A 23,419-nucleotide genomic window follows, 5' to 3' on the forward strand; every position below is an offset into this window, starting at 1 on the left:
CTCACTACCCTGTTTAGATGATCACATACTGGAAAGTACAGTGGATTTGATTTTTACTTCCAGACTTACTGGTGGAGTTCACCAAATCTACTTGCACCTTCGGAGTTTACTCTTCATGATATGTAAATTCCTTGCTCTGAGATGGCCCTTCCATTCCTATAGACTAGAAGTCACAATCAAAAGGTAGAAAAACATCCCCTCCACTCAAGTAGGTAATTTACATCTTTGAGGATGTAGAGACTGGGTAATATCCATTCCAAGGTGTAGATACCCTATAGGAAACAACACTTTTGTGCAAGACACATTTCTTAAGAGGATACAAGTTTATTCTAGTTTTTGTCAGATTTCCAAGTTTTGGTATTTTCCAGGGAAACCAAAACCGATTTTTTAGACATGAGTTAGTATTCGTTGTAAAACTTGTGGCTATCATCATGCACTTAAAACCTTTAATAAAAATATGGATTTCAGGTGGCTCAGTTGGCTGAGCATTTCTTAGTCAGGTCTTGAAACCCCACATTGGGCTCCACGCTGGGCATGCAGCCTATACAAAAAATAAAAATTTGGGTTTTATTTATTTTTACAGGTATTGGTAAATCTTTACATAATCCTGTGAGAAGGGGGGGCACTTAGAAAACTGAAAAGGAGCTGAACTGGCATGGTGAGGAATTCACTTCTCCCAGTAATTTTGTTTCGGGGACATTCTCCAGGATCACAATACTCAAGCCATCTTACTTCACCAATGCTACAATGTAAGACATATCAACAGTTTATTGGTATTTGGAATAGTAATTAAAAATAAATTCAGGTGCCATAGCTATTAAGAAATCAGACCTAGGGTGTCGTTTTATGAGCTATATCCTCCTGTCCGTTTTAAGGTCACCTGCACAAATAAGAAAACCTAAACTTAGAAAGTTAGGTTTTACCCCAATGGCTGGTATAGTGAGCAGTATGAAGCACCAAGAAACACACACACACACACATACACGAAGTATCACGGAAAAAATGAGATTGGCATCCTAGTGTTTATTCTCCCAGGCGCAAATGTAGTTCTGGTCGGGAGAGAGGCCTTTCCAGACAGGCGCTTCACCGTTTCCAAGCAGCAGGAAGCTGGGGGTCGCCCACGGTTCGCCAGCGGTCTGGGGGGTCTCAGTGAGGGCTCAGCGCTGTGAGCGGCGAGGGGACTCAGCGCCAAGGCCGGGGTCGGGGATGGAGGGTGCGGGTGGGTAAGGGCTCCGTCGCTGGAGGAGAGCCGGCCAGCAGCGGTCGCCTGCAGCTCCGCATGCCCTCACTGTCTCCAGCTGAGAAGGGCGGGGCGAAGCGGGCGCGGGCGGCGTGGGCGGCGTGGGCGGCGACGGCGGCTGGGGGCGGGGCCACGCGAGACCGCGCCGCCGCTTTTTTCGGTCAGGGGATGCGCGGCGCGAGCGCGCGGGGCTGAGGGACTGGGACGAGGCCGCGGCCGGACGCGAACGCCGCAGGTGACCGGGGCGGGGAGCCGGTTGCGGTGGCTTACGAGTGGAGGCGGGGGGCGGGACCTCGCTCGGCTCGGCTCGAAGCCTGGGCGCTGCGGACCGCGGAGACGAGCCGAGGCGGACGCAGGGCGTGCGGCATCTCACTTGACGGCCGGCGGCGTCCGCGGCCCTCAGCATGTTCCGCGAGGCTCGGGTTCTCCTCCCGCCCGTGGGCTGAGGCGGCGGCGGCGGCCAGAAGAGGCGACATGCACCTGCCCGGCGCGGCTTAGAGGACGCGGCAGGCGGGAAGTCCCGGCCGCCAGCGGGAGGGCTGTCTTCGCGGGGCCGCGGCCGCCTGTCGCCGCCGCGGGCCCGAGCTGGAGCGGCGGGGTGGGCGCCCCGACATGGCGGCTCGGAGCGCCCCGAACTGCCACCTGCGGCTCGAGTGGGTGTACGGCTACCGGGGCCACCAGTGCCGCAACAACCTTTACTACACGGCGGCCAAGGAGATCGTGTACTTCGTGGCGGGCGTCGGCGTGGTGTACAGCCCGCGGGAGCATCGACAGAAGTTCTACCGGGGCCACAGCGACGACATCATCAGGTACGGGGAGGGGGGGCGGGGGCGGCCGTCAGCCCCGCGAACCGCTCGCGGAGTTGGCCCTTGCGCGTCCTTCTGGGTGCCTGCCCTGACCCGCTCCTGCAGGGAGCATCGCCCCAGACAGAAACCCGCCAGTGTCTTGTCCCGGATCCACCCTGGTGACACCCGACAAACGCCTTTCCCCGTGTTCTAGAGTCTCCGTGTTCTAGAGTCTCTCCGTCGGGTCGGTGCGGTGACACCTGGGCGTTCGGTTTTATGGCTTTGTGCCCCCTTCCTCCTCCAGATTTGTGAAAACTGCAAAAAAGGTTATTTTGGTAGCAGTTTATTCCTTTAAATCCCGCCAGAGATTTCTTATTAAACGAGTTCTTAAAGCACCAAGGTGGAGATCCTTTGCCTAATAGGAAACTGACAAAAATACTGCAAGCTCTAAAATACTAGGTCTTGGGAAGCGCGCGCAGGTGGCAGCCTGGAGGGCACTCACCTCGTGGCCATAATAATGAGTTCAGATTTCACTGCCTACTGTTATCAGCAGACAGAAAAGAAACCCCTGCAGCCTTCAGGTGATTCATTGGAAATTAAGAATTTGCACGCCTGAGGGCACTTTGGTGTGGAGGGTTTAATCTGAAGGAGCAGCTAAAAGTGATGACCACTGATTTCTAATTCTCTAGTTTTTTTGTTTTCCCTAAAGTACTCCTAATAAGTTCAGTTTTGTGCTTTTTATTTACCCCCCCCCCCATTTTAATTATTCTTTGGGCATTACCTTAAAATTGGTGTGAGTGCTTGTTTACATTTTAGTGAGCGGTATATTTGAAATTTAATTTCCAATCAGTGTCTCAGCGGAACTTTTTTGACAAATAAAGTGAAAAACTGCAGAAATGATTCTAGGCCATTGATTGATTATGTTTCAAGCACAACATTTTTGTCCTTGACAGAAGGAGAATATATTTAAAAACATTTTGAGAACATGTTTGTGTGCTGCTTCTGGGTTTTTAACAGAGATACCATGATTTGACTTGGTTGCTCAGTCTTCATTTATGTTCCACAGGATTTAAATTGGGCATTTCAAGTCCAATATCTTCGTTTGATATCTTGTAGGCAAGATGCTCTGGTATTTACATTTTGTAAATAACATAGTAGTTCTAGTTTGTGGGGTCTCTATGGAACTCTGGTCTTTTAAAAGGGAGAAGGAAACCTAAAGGTAGAGCAAAATGAGTAAAGATAAGGAGAGCAAAACCCGAGATTATGGTGTTTTTGTTGGTTGGTTTTTATTCATTCACTCCAAGAGTTGAATTTACCCCAATTCTTTGTCTTTTTCCCTAGTCATTTACAGTTTCTCTCTCCTTTTCCTTGTGTTAGGTCTCCCTCACTAAAACAGGGGAGAGTAGTTTTACTTAGTTGAAGCTGCTGTGACTGAAGCCCTCTTCCAGATACTAGCTGTTAGGTTGAATTCAGTAGGCGGGGGTATGTGTGAACAATTTCGAAGTGTTCTCCTGGTGCACTTCTATTGTTTTTTATTCCTTGGTAGTGGAGAGCAGTGTAGTCCTGATGTTTTCTGTATCAAATATGATGTATTTGATGGGATAAATTATGTTTTGTTTATTCTTCCAGCAGCAATTAAAGCTATATGTTATTGTGTTTTAGTAAACAGGAAGGAAGGTAATGCTTTTGTCTTTTTTTGGTATATAGAGTTGCGCAGCCCAAACATATATCTCAAAATGACAAACTAATTTTTGCCGTAATTGGATACATGGTTATGATTTTATGCAAAAGTTCATCCTTAAAGTAATCTATAACAAAAAGATTTCTCAAAACATTGCATTGGGGTAGTGAAATCTGTATCATGTAGCATCTTGAAATTAGTGGCATGTATTAGATACAGTGCTGAGATTGTAACTTAAAAATCAGTGAAAGAGCTCTGGAAATTTTATTTCAGACAATAATGATACAGATCATTCTTTGTGAAATTGATCAAATTTTTAAACATTTCAATTTTTGTCAATTTAGTGTTTGAGATGTAAGTATAGAAACTACTCCAGTAACTTTTCAATTATGTCACAACAAAAAATATAATACTTATAAATGTGATACATGCTGGAAAATAATGTTACTGTAATGTTAGCTTTAGTAATAAAAAGTCAATCCTATTTTTATCATGTTTTGTTTCCATATTTTGTTGAAACTTACATAGAATTTATTGGTCAAATATGACAGTCTGGGGCTAAGATTATTCCAGAATGAGAAGATTGTTGGCCTAAGGTTTTGAAAATGTAAGTGCTATATTGAATGTAAAGACTGTCATTTGCTTACCAGTTCTTCTATCATCTTACTGCATCTCGTATGGCCAATAGTGGTGCCACCTGACTTGTCTTACCATTTTGTGTTGCTTGTGGTTGTCTTATTTTTGCTATATATCTATACATACTTCTCTAGTAATTTATCCTTTAGTTTTATTTATTTCAGTACTACAGAATCATGTAAGAATTCATTCTACAGTCAGAAAGAATAGAGGAATTTTAGGGTCAATTTTTCTTTCTTTCTTTTTTTTTGTGTGTGAGTGTCTCAAGTTACTGATAAAATTCTCCAGCTTTTAAGTGTTTATTACAGGTTTAAATTATAAAATAAATTATGAAAGTCTAGACTACTGGTTTAGTACAAGATGCACATCTATAGCTTGGTCGGTATTTTGAAACTTTTCTCAGTTGTCTTCCCAAAGGGTGCATTAACTTAAAAAAAAATTTTTTTTTTTTTAAAGTAGGTTCCATGCCCAATGTGGAGGCCAGTGGTGGGTTTGAACTCAAAACCCTGAGATCAGGACCTGAGCTGAGATCAAGAGTCAGACACTTGACCAGCTAAGCCACCCAGGCACCCCTAAAATTTTCTTTTCTAGTATGTCCCAACACTTTTTTGTCAAGTTCATTCTTGAAGTGGTGTATATTATTGGCCATTTTCAAATCATTTATCACTAGTGAGGACCACTGATGGTGGTCAAGCTATAGTTAGCTTGGTACATTTTGGTACCTGACTCTGGTTTTCTTATGCAAGTGAACCTCCGTATTGTGCCTGTGCCCATTGTTTCTGTATTTTCTAGGTATAGAGTTGTTGTTTTAAGATTTTATTTATTTGAGAGAGAGCACACATGTGTGTGGGGGGGCCACAGAGTCATAGGGACAAACAGACTCCCTGCTGAACACAGAACCCGAGGGGCGCTCCATCCCAGGACCCTGAAATCAAGAGTCACATGCTTATCCTAAACAACTGAGCCATCCAGGTGCCCACTCCTCCTTTTTTTTCTAAACATGATAAAAGTATCTCACAAGTTAGTGATGAGCCTAAATTATATAATGCCTCTGAGACACTTTGGGAAGCATACCATATTAGATGGTTGCAGGTTAGAATGATGATAATCATTGCTTCTGGTTGGGACTTTTTTTCTTAGACAAAATGGAATTATAGTAGCTTTTTTCTTCAATTGTGGTAGGTAGTGTTCTTAAGAAAGAAAACTGATCAACTGACTGGAGAGAACCTGGTGAGTGAGGAGAAGCCTGGCCTTGTGGCTTTTCCTCCCCAGCCATGGCTGAGCTGGGGACTCTGATGGATTCAGGGGGGCGGGGGGGGAGGAAAGAAAAAAAAAAACAAAACTGATCAAACTTCATTGCAATCTAGTAAAAGTGGTTTTTAACAGCTCTATTTATGGTATAGGAATTGAATTATATGAGTCAAATTATAGTTGGAAAGGCAATTCAGAATGTTGATCTTATGGTTGGTCAATATTTTTTTGTGTTTGTATGGGTTCAAGGTGCAAGTTTTTAAGGTCTGGAAGGAATTACTGCATATCTACTTGTTGTCTACTTGTGTTTTCAGTTATATGGCCAGTATTTCCCATAACTAGCCGATCATCAGAATCATTTAAAGAGCTTCTTGCCAATTTTTTAGACTTTTCCTCAGGTGCACTAAGTCGGAATCCTCTAGGATTGAAGTCCAGAAATATATATTTTTTTAATTGCTCTAGATGATTCTGTTTGGGAAGCTCACTGTCAATCTGTATCCCAAAACATGCATGTGTAGAATTCTTTACATAAGCAGTTTGAGGAATGGATGTAAACCTCCCTTGAAACCTAATATCATAATTTTCTTAAGCACTCTGTAATATCTAGAAGCAGTACTTCCAAAAATATTAGCATATATACAGATTTAGTAAAATGTCCCTATGTTTAAGTTACTAGAATTTGGTAAGCTTAACTTTCACAGACTATATAATGATTGTATTCTGTAAGATTTCATCTTATGTGTTTGGATATCAAAATATTTATTATTTGTTTTATAAATACTGCATAGTTTAAGGGATAAAATTAGAAGATGTTTTCAGGGAGAGGTAGGAATTATCTGGAATAACAGTTCAAGTTGTCATAAGTGTAAATTAAATGTATCTTTTTTTTAAAAAAAGATTTTATTTTATTTATTTGACAGAGAGTGAGAGATCACAAGTAGGCAGAGAAGCAGGCAGAGAACGAGGGGGAGGCAGGCTCCCCATGGAGCAGAAAGCCCAATGCGGGCTCAATCTCAGGATCCTGAGATCAGGACCCGAGGTGAAGGCAGAGACTTAACCCATTGAGTCACCCAGGCACCCCTAAATGTATCTTTATTAAGGGAAATGTCAGGTTTTTAGATTTCCATTATAATAACTACTATTGTTTTATAATGTCTCCTTGAATATGAAGGGAACTAATGAAATATATTTTAGATATAAATGAAGGAAAACGTAGACTAATAAGTTCTTAGAACCATTAAGAACTTACTGTTCAAGGCCTTTTCACACCTGAAGGAAATACAGGTTTCCTCGTTGAGAGGAACAGACGTTGAGAGTAGCATGTCCTCATGAAACTTTACAAAAAAATTTTTTTTTTTAAATTTATTTAACAGAGAGAGATCACAAGTAGGCGGAGAGGCAAGCAGAGAGAAGGGGGGGAAGCAGGATCCCTGCTCAGCAGAGAGCCCAATGTGGGGCTCGATCCCAGGACCCTGGGACCATGACCTGAGCCAAAGGCAGAGGCTTAACCCACTGAGCCACCCAGGCGCCCCGAAACTTTTTAAAGCCAAAATGGTGTAAAGCAAAGAAGCAATTACCATTAATCATATAGAAATTTTTTTGTACATTCTTTCACCCAAAAAATAACTTCTCTTAGCTTTTCTGATACCTTAGGATACATATTGTTAATGGATGCACAAATTAAATTGAAATCTAAAGCGCACATGGTCACAGACACACTTCAAAACTATGACGGCTTGATGCTGAGAGGCTGAATGTAGTTCCAAGCAAGGAGCTTTGGGGGGCCGCTCTCCCTGTTTGGGGTATATGCTCTGTGACAGCTTGCAGTAAAAGAAATGCTATTTCTGCTTTTTACCTTTTTTTGGTGAAAGCTAAATTCCTTTTCAGGTTCCTGTCATTTAGTGAAAACAGGTTCTAAAGTAGGTCTTTAGTAAAGCAGGGTGGCGTGATGAATTTTCAAAAAAAAAAAAATGGGAGATACTTATATTTATTGAGCATTACCTTCGTGTAAGGGTCCTGCCTGAAAATATTATGAGTATAAAGATACAATCAGTCAAGTGAAAAATTACTTAGGATACTATGTGTACTAGGGATAGCGCTGGTATACCTGTAATCTGGTATATACATGGGGACATAACAGTTCACAACGATGTTTCTTAGTGAATATAGTACTTTAACTGGGTTTTTAAGGAAAACTGGAGGACATGTCATCAAAAGAATGAATGAAGGTATAGCATCCTGGGAAGGTATAGCATTGTATGCAGTGGTCTCATGTTAAGAGAGAATATTTGGGGGCGCCTGGGTGGCTCAGTGGGTTAGGGCCTCTGCCTTCAGCTCAGGTCACGATCCCAGCGTCCTGGGATCAAGCCCCACATCGGGCTCTCTGCTCAGTGGGGAGCCTGCTTCCCTTCCTCTTTCTCTGCTTGCCTCTCTGCCTACTTGTGATCTCTGTCAAATGAATAAATAAAATTTTTAAAAAAGAGAATATTTGGAAGAATTATTTGTACTCACTATCTTCAGTTTTGTTTTGTTTTGTTTTTTAGGATTTATCCATTTTATAGAGAGTGTGAGCGGGAGGGATGGAGGGAGAGGGAGAGAGAATCTCAAGCAGACTCCATGCTGAATGCAGAGCCCAATGCGGGGTTCAGTCTCACGATGCCAAGATCACAACCTGAGCTGAAACCATGAGGCAGTGATCAACTGACTGGGCCGCCCAGATGCTGCTTCAGTTCTTTTTCTCCCATTCAGTCCTTTCTGTTTCTGTCCCTTCAGTCTTTCTGTTTTACCATAGCAGCTCTTGTCAAGGTCACCAGTGATCTCCACATTGCCACATCCATTGATCAACTCTCTGTTCTCATCTTTTTTTATTTACTTGCCACAGTCGGTTACTCTGACTTTCTTCAGACATTTCTTTGGTGGCATTTGGGAGACATTAGCATAGAAATGGGTATTTCATATTCTTTCAGTAAGTATTTATTGAGTACCTATTATTTACCAGGGACTAATCTTAGCATTAGAGATACAGCAGTGAGCCAAACAGATGAAATTCTTTACCCTCTTGGAATTTATATCTACTGGGGAAAGATATAGAATAAACAAGAAATATATTATCTGGTATATATATATTATATACAATGTGTGTATATAGTACATACTTCATATGTACTATATACATATGTTATATACATATGTATAGGATATAGTATATATATTAGATGGTATTTATATATAATTATAATGTGTTTGAATAGTGCAGGACTTAGGGGCACTGACTCCCCCATGCAGTTGAAAACCTGCATATAACTTGACTTTCTCAAAAATTAACTAATAGCCTGCTATTGAACAGAAGCCTTAGCAATACCATAAACAGTTGATTAATATATATTTTGTATGTTGTATGTACTTTATACTATATAATTACAATAAAGTAAGGTAAGAGAAAAGGTTTTTAAAATCCTAAGGAAGGGGGCCTGGGTGGCTCAGTCAATTAAGTGTCTGCCTTTGGCTCAGGTCATGATCTCAGGGTCCTGGGATTGGGCCCCTACTTCTATCTCTCTCTCAGATAAATAGATAAAATCTTTAAAAAGTATATTTAAAAAAAATCCTAAGGAAAAGAAAATACACTTAAAGTCTTATAATATACTGACTGAAAAAAAAATCTCCATATAAGTGGATCAAGGGCCAACTGTACATATTGTGTATAAGGGCTAAAAAAAAAAAAAAAAAAAGGAAAGTGAGGTAGAGACTAGAAACTATTGGAAAGAGTTTAGATAGGATAGGCAAGAAGGCCTCACTGTAAAGTATAGCACTTGAGTAGAGACTTGGAGATAAGGGAATGTGTTGCTGTGTGGGTATTTTAAAGGAAGGACATTTCAAACAAAGGAACTATCATGTGCAAAAGCCCTGAAGTGGAATGCTCAGGAGTGAGGCAAAGTCAGAAAGTGAGTGTGGTTGGAGTGCAGTGAATTTGAGTGATATTAGTAAGAAATGAGGTCTGCTGAAGCAGTGGTTGTGGGGCAGATTACATAGGACTTCCTGGGCTGTGAGGATTTTATTTTAGTCTTCTCATTTGAGATTGGAAGTTACTGGAATACTTTAATCAAGTTAATGACATAATTTGACTTAATGGTTTATCAAGGTCACTCTGGCTCCAAGGTTCAGAACAGACAGGGAGAGGGGCAAGATGGGAAAAGACTGCTGGAATAATCTAGTGAAGAGATATGGGTGACTTGTGCCAGAATGCTAACAGTGCAGGTAGTAAGAAAAGGTCAGCTATATTTCGAAGATAGAGACAACATGATTTGCTTATGGATCAGATATAACTTGTGATAGGTCAGTGATAATCACGTTCTTGGCTGAAACAACTGAAAGCATGGAATTGCTAATTACTGAACTGGGAAAGACTGTGGGAAAATTTTATGTTTTGGGAGAAAAGACCATGAATTCTGTTTTAGAAGTGTTAAATATGAGATACTAATCATCAAATGGAGTTGAAAATTAGGCAGTTGAACATATGTGTCTGTGATTCAGGGGAGCAGTCTAGGCTGCTATAAATTTAGGTGTTATTAGTATGTAGATAATATTTAATAAACCCATGAAGTCACTGAGGGATTAAGTATAGATGGAGAAAAGATCTAAAAAAAAAAAAATGGATTCATGTGGCACTCCAACATTTAAATGTATAACTTGGAAAAAGAACTGATTAAAAAAATGTGACCAGAGAGGCAGGAGAAAAACCAAGAGGGTGTGGGGTCATGGAAGTCAAATGAAGGGAGTATTTCAAGAGAAGGAAGTGATTAGGTATAACAAGTAAGATGTGAAGAATGCAGCACCTTAGTGGAGATGTTAGCTATTTTACAATAATTACATTCTAATCACAAGATTTTCCAGGAGACTGTGTATATCCAGATGATTGCTGGAACAGGGATGAGCAGGAAGTCAAAATGAGTCACTTCATTATTAGTATACAAAACTGGCCTTCTTCAGGATTTTTCCAGCAGCAGCTTTTTTTGTTTGTTTGTTTTTGTTTTTACTTTATTTTTCTTTTTTTTAAAGATTTTATTTATTTATTTAACAGATAGAGATCATAAGTAGACAGGCAGGCAGAGAGAGAGAGAGAAGCAGGCTCCCTGCGGGACTTGATCCCAGGACCCTGAGATCACGACCTGAGCCAAAGGCAGATGCTTAACCCACTGAGCCACCCAGGCGCCCCTTTCCAGCAGCTTCTAATTTGAGTGCTAGAAGGCACATGACTGTTAGCCCTACCTCCCTGCTACTCAAAGATATGGGCCTCAGAGGAGGTTCGGTATCACCTGGGAGCTCTTTAGAAATGCAGATCTCAAGGTGCCTGAGTGGCTCAGTCGGTTAAGTGTCCAACTCTTGATTTTGGCTCAGGTTATAATCTCGGAGTCATGGAATTGAGTCCTGTGTTGAGGCTCCACGCTTAGCAGGGAGTCTGCTTCTCTCCACTTTCTTTCTGGCCGCTCTCTCCTGCACACCGAGCACATGAGTGCGCGCGTGCACGAGTGCGTGCTCTCTCTCAAATCTTTAAAAAAAGAAAGAAATGCAGATCTCAAACTCCACTGCAGACCTACTGAATTAGACTATATTTTAATATTCTCAGATAATTTGTAAACATAATTTGAAAAACATGCTCTAGATCAGTGATTTTTTTTCAAAGTGTGGTCTGAACTAGCAGCATAGTATCATCTAGAAACTATTAGAACTACTAATTCTTAGGCTTCCCCCCAGAACTAATCAGGAACTGTAGAGACAGGTAAGACCCAGCAATCCATTTTATTCACTTTCAGGTAATACTGATATAGTCTAATGTTTGAAAACCACTGCTCTAGATTCCTGATTATCAACTGTGGCTATATATTAGAATCATTTAGCAGATAAAAACAAAGCAAACATAATAAAACCACCAATGGCTGAATCTCATCCCTGAAAGTTCTGATTTAATTTGTTTAGGGTAGGTCTTGAGTATAGTTTCTTTGTTGTTGTTTGCTTCTGTTTTAAAATTTTAAGCTTCCTAGATGGTTCTAAGGCAGCCAGGATTGAAAACCACTGCTGTAAATATGGTAGTAATCCATGTTTAGCTGGTGGGCTAGGAAGTCAACCTGAAAAAAATTCAGAGCCTGGTCAAATTTATTCACTTACTATTATGCATTATATAATGATGTGGATAATTTGCTAAGTATTGAAATCCCTTTAAAAACTTCAGACCTCTTGCCTAAGGTCCCCCCATGCTAGATAGCATAAATCTCCATGTTTGAAGATATATTACCAAAAAAAAAAAAAGCAATCCTCAACATGTCCTCAGTATGGTTTTCTGTTGATGAATTTGCTCAGTATCATCAGGGACTTAAAACACTAATAGATATCATGCATCATCAGTCCAGGAAAGTGCTCACTCACTGGGCACCTGGACAGTTCACTTAACGTGCAAAATTAATGTGCACGGATGGTATCAAGTGAGGTGTAACTCTGTGCTCTGGGTGATGATTTCAACAGACTCAAATGGTTGCAGTGGGTTTGTCTGAGTAATTTGGACCATGGAGATCCTGATTTTCCATTAATAAATTCCATTTTGAAGCCAGCACTCAGAGATAGACCAAATATGTTAGTATTTGATAAGAAACATAAGTATATCAAAAGGACAGATCCTCTCCACCCTATGAAATTCTAAATTGATGTACTTGCATAGACAGTTCAAATAGCATGCTAGGTTCATGTCCAGTCAGAGAATGATGTGTTTCGTAGGGCTTCAGACTACATATTGCCACTACCCAAGCATAAAGCACCACTAACAGCAGGCAGACAGACTTCAGTCCTAAAGGCCAGCAAATTCTCCTTGCTGGAGAATTTCTGTCTCAGTATGGATCAAAATTCAGAGAGCATAGCACTGGCAAGGAGTTACATCTAATCAGCATAAACACACTGCTTAGGCTACAGTAGTATCTATTCTAAGAGGCACATGGCATCACCATATTGGCCAAAGACACCAAGAACTAGTTCAAAGGCCTTAATAGTACCTGGATTTCCTACCTGAAGTATTACATTCTGTTGGCCAATGTAATTTAAAGGAGGATTGGATTCTAAATGGTCATGTGAAATACAGTGCCCATCTTATACTGGCTTGTGTATCTAAAGTAGAAAGCATTGGGCGGGGGGGGGGGGGGACTAATTCCTTGGTGTTGGTTGATTGCTAGCATGAGGGAATAAGCATGGGACCAAAGATGGACCTTGCACCCTGGATCTAGCTTTTTTGGTCTGTAGTCAGGCTTAATTTATAACACCACAAAATTCTTAGTTTTTTTTTTTTCTTCTGAGATGGGCAGCTTATAATGCTGGATTGGCAAATGAGGTTATGATTGTAGGTGCTGTTAACTCAGATTTCACTCTGAAAACAACCTTGTTATTCACAATTGAGGGCAGAATACCTGATTTTACTTTAAGTAAGAAGCTGGGGAATATAGGGATAAAACAGACCGATTGGATGTGAAGTGAGAATTCTGGAGTATCATTGCCATGTTATGGATGGCGTCAGCCTCTTGATGGAGCATAAAAAAGTGAGAGGTCTTTGTCATGGATGCTAGAAGCATGGCATGTGGCATAACAGGGAGCACTTCATTGAAATGAAAGACCCAGAAATAAATTGATGGCAAAAGAAGTGTACGTAGCCCGGTCCCCAAATCAGTTAGATGAACTGAGAGGGACAGTCACCTTGTCAAGGAAATCCTGCCACTCTTCCTGTGAATCATGTATCTACTTCACCTCCCAAGGTAGAACACATCTATTCTTTGCCCCCAATCCATTGGAATCTCTTTTCATCACTATGGGAGGACTGACTTTCTTGGTCAGGAGATACAGTACTAGACACTACTGCTGCTAGTGTAAAAGCTCTCATTATGTTATTCATTTTAGTCTATGCAACGTAATTATAGTCACCATAAGCAGTTATTCTAAAGAATTTGCAGTTTTAACTTGATTTTGCTCATGGTATTATTTAAATTAGCCACAGGGTGATGATATAACCAAGTCTACCCACCTCAGAATCCCTGTCTTTATAGATGGTTGATCAGGGAACAAGGCATAATTCCCAGCCAGGAATGGAAAATGAAAGGCCATAGGTGATAACTAACTACAGAGCCCACAGACTAGTCGTCCATTACGTGGTTGCAGTGTGACTTTTCTAATTATTAGTTAACCTTTGGACAATGTATTTAACACATAAAACTCTACAGAAGGTGGCTCTACTGGCATGATAAGGAATGTTACCTGTAACCTGGATGTTAGATTCAGATGACATGCACTTGGAATGGGCAATTTTTGCAACCATAAAGAGACTACATAGGAGTCTGAAGTTTGACATCATATGGAATGTGAGAGGCTTCATGAACCTCCCCCTCAAAGGGTAGTTGTTATATTTTTTAAAGTAGCAATAATATACTATCAAATACAATTATAGAAAATTGAAAGCTGTAGAAAAAAATTTACCTGTGGTCTTGCAATCTGGAAATAATACTACTGTGTTTTAGAGATTTCCTTTTAAGTCTTTTTTTTTTTTTTTTTTTTTTTTTTTTAAGTAAGCTCTGTGCTCAATGTGGGGCTTAAACTCATGACCCTGAGATAAAGAGTCACATGCTCTACTGACTGACCCAGCCAGGAGCCCCTCCCTTAAAGCCTTTTTTTTTTTTTTTTTTAAAGAGCAGTTTTAGGCTTATACACCAAAACTGAGAGGAAGGTACCCATTTCCCATATACCTCCTGCCCCACACATGAATAGCCTCCCCATTATCAATATCATTCACCAGAATGGTATACTTTTTACAAAGGATGAACCTGTGTTAACACATCATAATCGCTCAAAATCCATAGTTTACCTTAGGGTTCACTCGTGGTGTTGAACATTCTTTGGGTTTGGACAAATGTGCAGTGACATATGTCTATCATTATACAGTATTTTTGCTGACCTAAAAATCCTCTGTGCTCTACCTGTATACTCCCTAGCTCCCCCATTCCAACCAGTTGATGTTCCTACTGTTTCTATAGTTTTGCCTTTTCCAGAAGGTCATATAATTGGGATAATACAGTATGTAATCTTTTCAAATGGACTTCTTTCACTTAGTAATATGCATTTAAGGTTCCAACCGTGTTTTCTCGGCTTGATAGCTCATTTCCTTTTAGTGCTAAATAATATTCCCTTGTCTGGATGTACCAAGTTCATTTATCCCTTCACCTACTGAAGGGCATCTTGGTTGCTTCCAAGTTTGGGCAATAATGAATAAGGCTCCTGTAAACATCTATGGGCAGGTTTTGGTTAGATAGAAGTTTTTAATTCCTTTGGGTATAAAGGAACACAATTGCTGGATTGTATGGTAACAGTATGATTAGTTTTGTAAGAAACCACCAAACTTTCTTCCAAAATGGCTGTACCATTTTGCATTCCCACCAGCAATGTATGAAAGTCTCTTTTGCTCATCAGCATCAGCATTTGGCATTGTCAGTGTTCTGAATTTTAATAGGCATGTTCTAATAGGCATGTAGCTCTAATAATAGGCATGTAGTGGTATCATGTTGTGATTTGCATTTCCCTGATGTCATATGATGTGAAGGATCTTTTCATATGCTTATTTGCCATCTGTATATCTTCTTTGATGAGGGGGTCTGTTAAGGTCTTTGGCCTAATTTGTAATTGGGTTGTTTTCTTATTGTTGAGATTTAAGAGGGCTTTGTATGTTTTGGATAACAGTTCTTTATCAGATGTGTCTTTTGCAAATGTTTTCTCCCATACTATGGCTTGTCTTCAAATGTTCTTGATGTTGTCTTTCACAGAGCAGAAATTTTTTAATGAGGTCGGTTTATCAGTTATTTCTTTCATGTATCCTGTATTTGGTGGTGTATCTAAAAAGGCACCACCATACCTAGATATTTTTCTGTGTTATCTTTTAGGAATTTTATAGTTTTATGTTTTATCTTTAGGTCTATTATCCATTTTGAGTTAAATTTTGTGAAGGACGCTAAGGTCTGTGTTTAGATTCACTTTTTGCATGTAGTTGTCTGGTTCTAGCACTCTTTGTTGAAGAGGGAGACGATCTTTGTATTGCTTTTCCTCCTTTGTCAAATATCAGTTGACTATATTTATGGGGGTCTGTTTCTGAGATCTCTGTAAGTGTTGTTGAGTTCCAGTTTTTGTTGAGCAATATACTAGTTAATATGTGGAATGCAGCTTAACTGTAATATTGACTCCAAGAATAACTAGAAAAATACTTATGCTTTCTTTCTCATTAAGAAAACTGGAACCATCTTGGACTCAGAATCCACATGCCCAGGGTGTAATATAGCAGCCTAATAAGTTACAGCTCTTGCATTCAAATGTTTCCACCAATGCAACTATATATTGCCATCAACCATTTTCAGAGGCATGACAAGGATATCCTAACAGAGAAGGAACACCAAATTGGGAGTCAGACAGCCTGGGTTCCAGTCCTGACTGTGATTAACTAGAAGGGAAACATTAACCAGAAGATAATGAAGTTGGAGAACTTGCTACGAGTTTACCCTATTTGTTGGCCGTTGTGCAGCTTGGGTCAAAGTACATTTGCACAGTAGAGTCATGTGTTTTCGTCTGCTTTCCTCCTGTGCCCAGCTCAGCTCTAAGCCCAGCTGGCCCTGGAAAGTAGACTCACTCATTGGGGTGGCTTTATCTCAAATAGGCGTCTAGTAACAAAGAAGGCAGCTGAAACTTCTATCAGTTCCTACATTATTTGGTCTGAGATGAAAGTGCCTACAGTCATGAATAGAAATACATTTTGAGCATTCTGTCATTTACAGAGTCTTTATTCCTTATGCTATACTCCAGGCAATAAATCTTTGTGAAGAAGGGAAATTTTAGTTAGTTGCTTAGTAATGCTGATGAATTTGATTACTAGGATGTTTGTATATAAATGGTAAATTAAGGATGCACCATTTTTAAATATTAGCCTAAGGTTTAACTACTTCTGGAAGTGTTAGTAGGTAGAAATAGGAGTTGTGACTCTGGTAGATAATCCAGAATAAATCTTCATGTCACTTAAAAAAGAATATTGGAGGCATCAGAACTTTCAGATTCCAGCAGTACATCCAGCTCCTATCTCATATTAATCCTCCAACATGTGCATGAGATCTTGCCCTTTCTTGCCTGCTCCAGCGATTCTCCTCATTCACCTATATCAGTATTTTTGATGATACTTTTAGATGAATCTTGAAAAGATGAATCTTAAAGACTTCTAGATGAATCTTGAAAAGGCTTTTCAAGAAATGATGTTAAAAATAACCTAATATCCTTGCGGGGGGGGGGGGGAGCGGAATGAACTCAGTTAAATCTCACCATATGCAAAATTTAACTCATATTAGGTCATATGTCTTAAACATCAAAGAGAACACTATAAAACTGGTACAAAAAAAGTATAGGAAATAGGGCATAAAATGGATGACTTATGAAAAAGAAAATTATAAATTGAACTGGAATAAAATTAAAACTTTTCAAACTTCCAGGTAACCAAAGATAGTGGTGGATGTATAGTAAGTAGCTTTCCAAAATTTTTTCCCTAAACAATGCATAATCATTTCACAAGTATGAAATTTCTATGCAAAGCTATAGCCTTACCATTATGTAAATAGAGAATACCAAGACTGTAAAATAACTAAGTAAAAAAATGAGAAAGAGAAACTCTACTTACAGTTTTGCAAGCTCTTTCCTCTCAACCACTGAGCTCTGCAGGGAGCAAATTAACCTACAAGAACTGTGAAAACAGTATCTTGACTGAATACTGTAAGGATAAAGACAAAAAGAACTATAGATAACGGTATAATCTAGTCAGTAAAATTGTTTCTCACAGGGGTAGTGATTCTGAAACAACTTTGGATGTATTACACTTAAATAAATAGACTTTAGTTTATTGAAAGCTAATTTCTCACTCTTCGAGGAAGAAGTTATACATAAAGGGAGAAATTCTCAATAAAACTTGTGGTTTTGGATTAGAATCACAGGTATCAATATGAAATCATGGTTTTTAGATGTATACCCACATAGATACAGAATATAGATATATGTATATACATGGATATGGATATATATATATATATAATATATATATATTATTTCCGAGTTCTGTCTATAGCCTAGAAGGAATAACACTCTGTAACAATGACCACATTGATTGCTCCAATCTTGTTCTCTAAATACCATTCTCTAATAAAAGGAATTAGGGCTTCCTGGATAAGTAGCTAATTATAGGATGGAGCAGGAAAAAATTCTAGATGAGCCTTGAATATATTGTGGTGCCTCTAAGTAGACAATTGCAGGGGTGCCTGGGTGGCTCAGTGGGTTAAGCCTCTGCCTTAGGCTCAGGTCACAATCTCAGGGTCCTGGGCTAGAGACCTGCATCGGGCTCTCTGCTCCCTGGGGAGTCTGTTTCTCCCTCTCTCTGCCTGCCTCTCTGCCTACTTGTGATCTCTCTGTCAAATAAATAAAATCTTAAAAAAATAGACAAATGCAAAAGAGCTAGTGGCTTGTTGAAAAAATAAGGGAGCCAACCTGAAGGATCTCCTGAAGGTCACAAATGGAACAATTTGAGCTATAAAACAAATAATGATACTTTTTGAATTTTAACCCATAGAATAAAACAGGAATTGTCAAAAACCAGACTGTGGGCCAATTATGGCCCGCCACCTATTTTTATAAATAAAACTTTATTGGAAAACAAACATGACTATTTCTGCAACTTTTTTTAAAAGCTTGATTTATTAGAGAGAGAGCACACGAGAGAGCAGGAAGGGGCAGAGGAAGAGGGAGAGAGAATCTCAGGCAAATTCCCCACTGAGTGTGGAGCCTGATTTGGGGCTTGATCACACCCTGAGGCAAAATCAAGAGTCAGACACCTAATCAACAGAGCTACCTAGGTGTGCCACTGTTTTTGCAATCTTTTTTTTTTTTTTTAATAGTTCTTCTAAGAAGCCTTTTTTGGAATTTTCTTTTTCTTAATTGCCCCAACTCACCACAGAATTCTATTACCACAGATAAACTGTGTATCAGTTTATGTACTTTATATGTATCTATTCATAAAAATAGTAAGACCTTCACACAAGGACCAGTTTTTTCAAAACCCCATGAAAGTGATACTGCTCCCAAGTAGAATGCATAGTTTACATATTGTCAGTGGCTGATTTGACATTATAACAGCAGAGTTGAGTAGGTGTAATAGAGACTGAATGGCATGCAAAGCCCAAAATATTTACTGTCACTTTACAGAAAAAGTTTATTATTGACCTTTGAATTAAAATATCTTTGAATTCAGCTGATAAAAACAATGGATTAACTAAATAAGAGAGAAAAGATCGTTCTTCCTATGGCTAAAATAAAAAAGATAAGAAATGACAAATATTGGTGAGGATGCGAAGAAAAAGGAACACTTGTACACTGTTGGTGGGAACGTACAGCCACTGTGGAAACAATATAGAAGTTCCTCAAAAAATTAAAAATACAAATACCATATTATCCATTAATTCCTAGCAAAGAAAACAAAAACAATAATTCTAAAAGATATATGAAACCCTATATTTATTGCAGCATTATTTACAATAGCCAGTAGAGAAGCAACCTAAGTGTTCATTGATAGATGAATGAATAGAGAAGATGTGGTACATTTGCAGACATACACACTCACATACACAAAATGGAATATCACACGTCCATAAGAAAGGATCTTGCCATTTGCAACAACTTGGATGGACCTAGGAGGCAAAATAAAACAAATACTGTATGACTTCATTTGTATGTGGAATCTAAAAAGAAAATGAACAAACAAAAAGCAGAATCAAACCTAAAAATACAAAAACAAACTGATGTTTGCAGAGGGAAAAGTGGTAGAGGGATGGACAAAATAGGTGAGGGGGAAGGAGGGATACAGGTTTCCAGTTAGGGACTGAGTAAGTCACGGGAATAAAAGATACAGTATTGGACATATAGTTAATGATACTGTAGTAGTGTTGTATGGTGACAAATGGTAGCTATACTTGTGAGCATAACATAGAGAAGTTGAAAAACTACGTTGTACACATGAAACTAATGTAACATGTGTCAAGTATACTAAAAAAAAAAAAAAAAAAAACTTAGGGGTGCCTGGGTGGCTCAGTCGTTGAGCGTCTGCCTTTGGCTCAGGTCATGATCCCAGAGTCTTGGGATCGAGCCCCACATCGGGCTCCCTGCCCAGCGGGAAGCCTGCTTCTCCCTCTTCGCTCCCCCTGCTTGTGTTCCCTCTCTGTCTCTCTCTCTGTCAAATAAATAAATAAAATCTTTAAAAAAAAAAAAACCTTAAAAAGATAGGGGTGCCTGGGTCGCTCAGTTGGTTAGGCGTCTGCCTTTGGCTCAGGTCATCATCCTGGGGTCCTGGGTTCAAGCCCCTTGTCGGCCTCTGTGCTCAGTGTTGAGTCTCTTTCTTCTATTTCTCCTCAACTCTTCCCCTTCCCTTGCTTGTTCTCTTTCTCAGATAAACAAAATCTTTAAAAAAAATTAAAAAGCTATTTCTTCCTATGGTAGAATTCCAATTAATAAATGTAGAAGAAAAGAGTGAAATAAAGGGACCACATAAGTCGAATAGTACAGTAGTAACTGTTTCAGGCAAGGTCTGGTAATAGATGCTAAAATGAATGAAAGCTTGAGGAGAAACAGGATGGAGAGTAGGAGCATAAGCTCAAAGCATCTCTCCTAAAATACATACTGACTGCAAAGAAAAACTTCGTAGTAACTTTATAGTGAAGAAACCCTGAAAACACCATTTTTATATTTTCCAATATAAAAATGGAAGGACAATTCCTTGTCCAAGGAATTGAGGTAAACATCATCAGTAATAATACATATTGACCTCCTTAATTGATGAACTCCTTCATATGATGCGCTAAGAAGAACAAATAAAAATTTTGTGGTGTATTTGCCAAAAATGCATAATTTCACTCCGATTGTGGGAAAACATGTTACAAGTCCAAACTGGGAGATAGTTTACAAAATAATTGATGAGTATTTTTCAAAAGTGACCATCATGAAAGACAAGGAAAATTAAAGGAACTGTTACAGAGACTGAAGTTGCTAACGAGAAATAGCAACTAAATGCATCCTGGGATCCTAGATAGGATCTTGAAATTGGAAAAAACCTTAGTGAGAAAACGTGAATTTTGAATAAGTAGTTTATTTTATTTTATTTATTTTTTTTAAAGATTTTATTTATTTATTTGACAGAGAGAGATCACAAGTAGGCAGAGAGGCAGGCAGAGAGAGGAGGAAGCAGGCTCCCTGCCGAGCAGAGAGCCCGATGCGGGACTCGATCCCAGGACCCTGAGATCATGACCTGAGCCGAAGGCAGCGGCTTAACCCACTGAGCCACCCAGGCGCCCCATTGAATAAGTAGTTTAGATGGTGGTATAGTACTAATGTTAATTTCCTCATTCTGGTCATCCTACCAAGGTTAGGTCAGATGTTTATATTAGGACAGTGAGATGAGGGATGTAAGAGAACTGTTTGTACTATTTTTGCAACTTCTTTAATAAATCAAAAGTCCATCCAAAATAAAATTTTTTTAAAAAATAAAAATCTTTTGCTCTTTAAAAAGTACCATTAAGAAAATGAAAAGACAGTCCAAAAACTGGAAAGCAAGTTTACAAAACGTATATTTGAGAGAATTGTATCCAGAATATATCAAGAACTCTTACAATGCAGGAATATGATAACAGATTAATTGAAACATAGGCCAAATGCTTTTTGACCAGAGTCAGACCCAGTTGCAGGAAGTGCATGACAATGTACAGAGGCTCACACTCTGGACTTCCAGTCATAGTTCAGTGAAGAAGAGCCCCTGGGAGATGGAGAGTAGGGGCATTTATAGAGAGCAGGGAGTTCAAGAAGGGGATCTTAAAGAGTTATAGTTGATGTCCCACATTCACTCTTACACTGCATGTGGTTGAAACTAATTTGAAACAGCATCCCAAAGGCTTTGAGAACTAAATTATAATCATCCAGATTTCAGATTAGCCTCTGTGGTGTGTACATGCGGTACTACTACAAAGGGTTTAAAAATTCTAACATTGGAATCACAGAGGGAGAATTGGAACATGTACCCCAAAGCTAACTGGATTGCTTGCCTGATGAAACACACACAAAAAATCAACATTCTTTAGAGGTTTTTAAAAGGGCCCAGAATTTATAACACAATATTAAAAATGTCCAGTACATAACCCAAGATTATCACACAAAGAATTAGGAAACTCTTAACAAACGATAGCAGTTGCCAGCCCCAAGATTATGTAAAGGTTGGAATTCTCAAAGAACTCCGAGCAGTTGTTATAATGATATGGCATGAAGTAAAGGGGAATGCTCTGGAAACAAATGAAATGTTCCAAGTTCTCAGTGAAGAAGTAGAAGCTGTAAAAAAATGGCATATTTAGAATTAAAAAATATAAAAATGGAAGTAAAGAATTACCTGGTGAACTCAGTATCTGTGTGGTAGACAAATTGTGCCCTCCCCTCCTCCCCAGCGCCTCTCCCCACAAATATATCCACTCCCTAATCCCTAGAATTTGGGAATATATTGTTAAATGTCAAACATGACTTTGAAGATAATGATTAACATATGGACCTTAAGAGAGTGTCCTGAATTACCCACTTGGGCCTAATTTAATCATGTGAACCCTTAAAAAATAGATAGCTTTCTCCAGCTGGAATCAGAAGACATGTAGCAGAAGTCAGAAAGATTCCAAACTTGAGAAGAGACTCATTGTCCCATCACTGGTTTGAAGATGGAGGTGTCAGTATAATGAAAAATGCAGGCAGCCTTAGGGAAGTTGAAATTCTCAGCTGATAGCCAGCAAGAAAACAAAGGCCTTAGTCCTTTCACCACTGGGAATTGAATTCAGCCAGTTCTCTGAATGACTTGGAAGCTGATTTATCCTCAGAGACTCCAGTAAGGAATGAAGCTGTGTTAACACCTTGATTTTGGCATGTTGAGACTCTTACTCAGAGAACTCAGCTGTAACTGGATTTCTGCCCTGCAGAATTTTAGCTAATAAATTTGTGTTTGTCAAGATGCTCAACTTGTGGTAATATGTCATAGCAGGGTAGGAAACAGTCTGGAATATATTTTCACCCTTTTCACAAACTAATACGTTAGACTTTTATTGTTTCTTGGATGTCAGTGCAGTCATGAAATACATGGTTCAGAGATAAAGAACTTTATTACTCATGGCACAGCAGATAGCAGGAGTCAATAATAACATAATTTACATTCTTTTCACATGCCTTTGGAATTTTACCAACAGTATAGGTCATATCCTATAAAACAAACCTCAATAAACTTAAAAGAATTGAAATTATATAAAATATGTTCTCTAAACATAATGAAGTATAAATCATTAACTTAGAGAAAACAGGGAAATCAGAATATTTTAAAGCGAATAAAAATGAAAACATATCAAAATGTGTGAAAATCGACTGCAGCATTGTTTCAAGGGCAATTTATAATGTTAAGTACATATACTGGAAAGGAAAAAGGTTGAAGATCACTAATCTAAGATTCCACCTTTAGAACTAGAAAAACAAGAGCAAACTAAACTCAAAACCAGAAGGAAATAATAAAGAACAGAAATTAATGAAAACCATAAAACAGTAGGGAAAAATCAAACCACAAACTAGTTTTTTGTCTTCGATTTTGTTTTGTTTTGTTTTGTTTTCAATGGTGGTCTTAAACTCCTGACCCTGAGGTCAAGACTTGAGCTAAGATCAAGAATCCACTGC

At 39.2% G+C, this 23,419-nt stretch overlaps 1 protein-coding gene across 2 annotated transcripts in view; it reads left to right on the plus strand.

The window, feature by feature from the left end:
• The first annotated feature begins 1,762 nt into the window (after positions 1-1,762).
• The window catches only part of EML5 (EMAP like 5), a 177,834-nt gene continuing 156,177 nt past the window's right edge, over positions 1,763-23,419 (plus strand). For both annotated transcript variants that reach the window (XM_059182578.1, XM_059182580.1), the window contains exon 1: positions 1,763-2,049. In XM_059182578.1, coding sequence (XP_059038561.1) covers positions 1,853-2,049 — 197 coding nt within the window. In that variant the 5' untranslated portion in view covers positions 1,763-1,852. The remainder of the gene's footprint in view (positions 2,050-23,419) is intronic.

Source organism: Mustela lutreola, chromosome 7 (genome assembly GCF_030435805.1).
Source record: "Mustela lutreola isolate mMusLut2 chromosome 7, mMusLut2.pri, whole genome shotgun sequence".
Lineage (NCBI taxonomy): Eukaryota > Metazoa > Chordata > Mammalia > Carnivora > Mustelidae > Mustela > Mustela lutreola.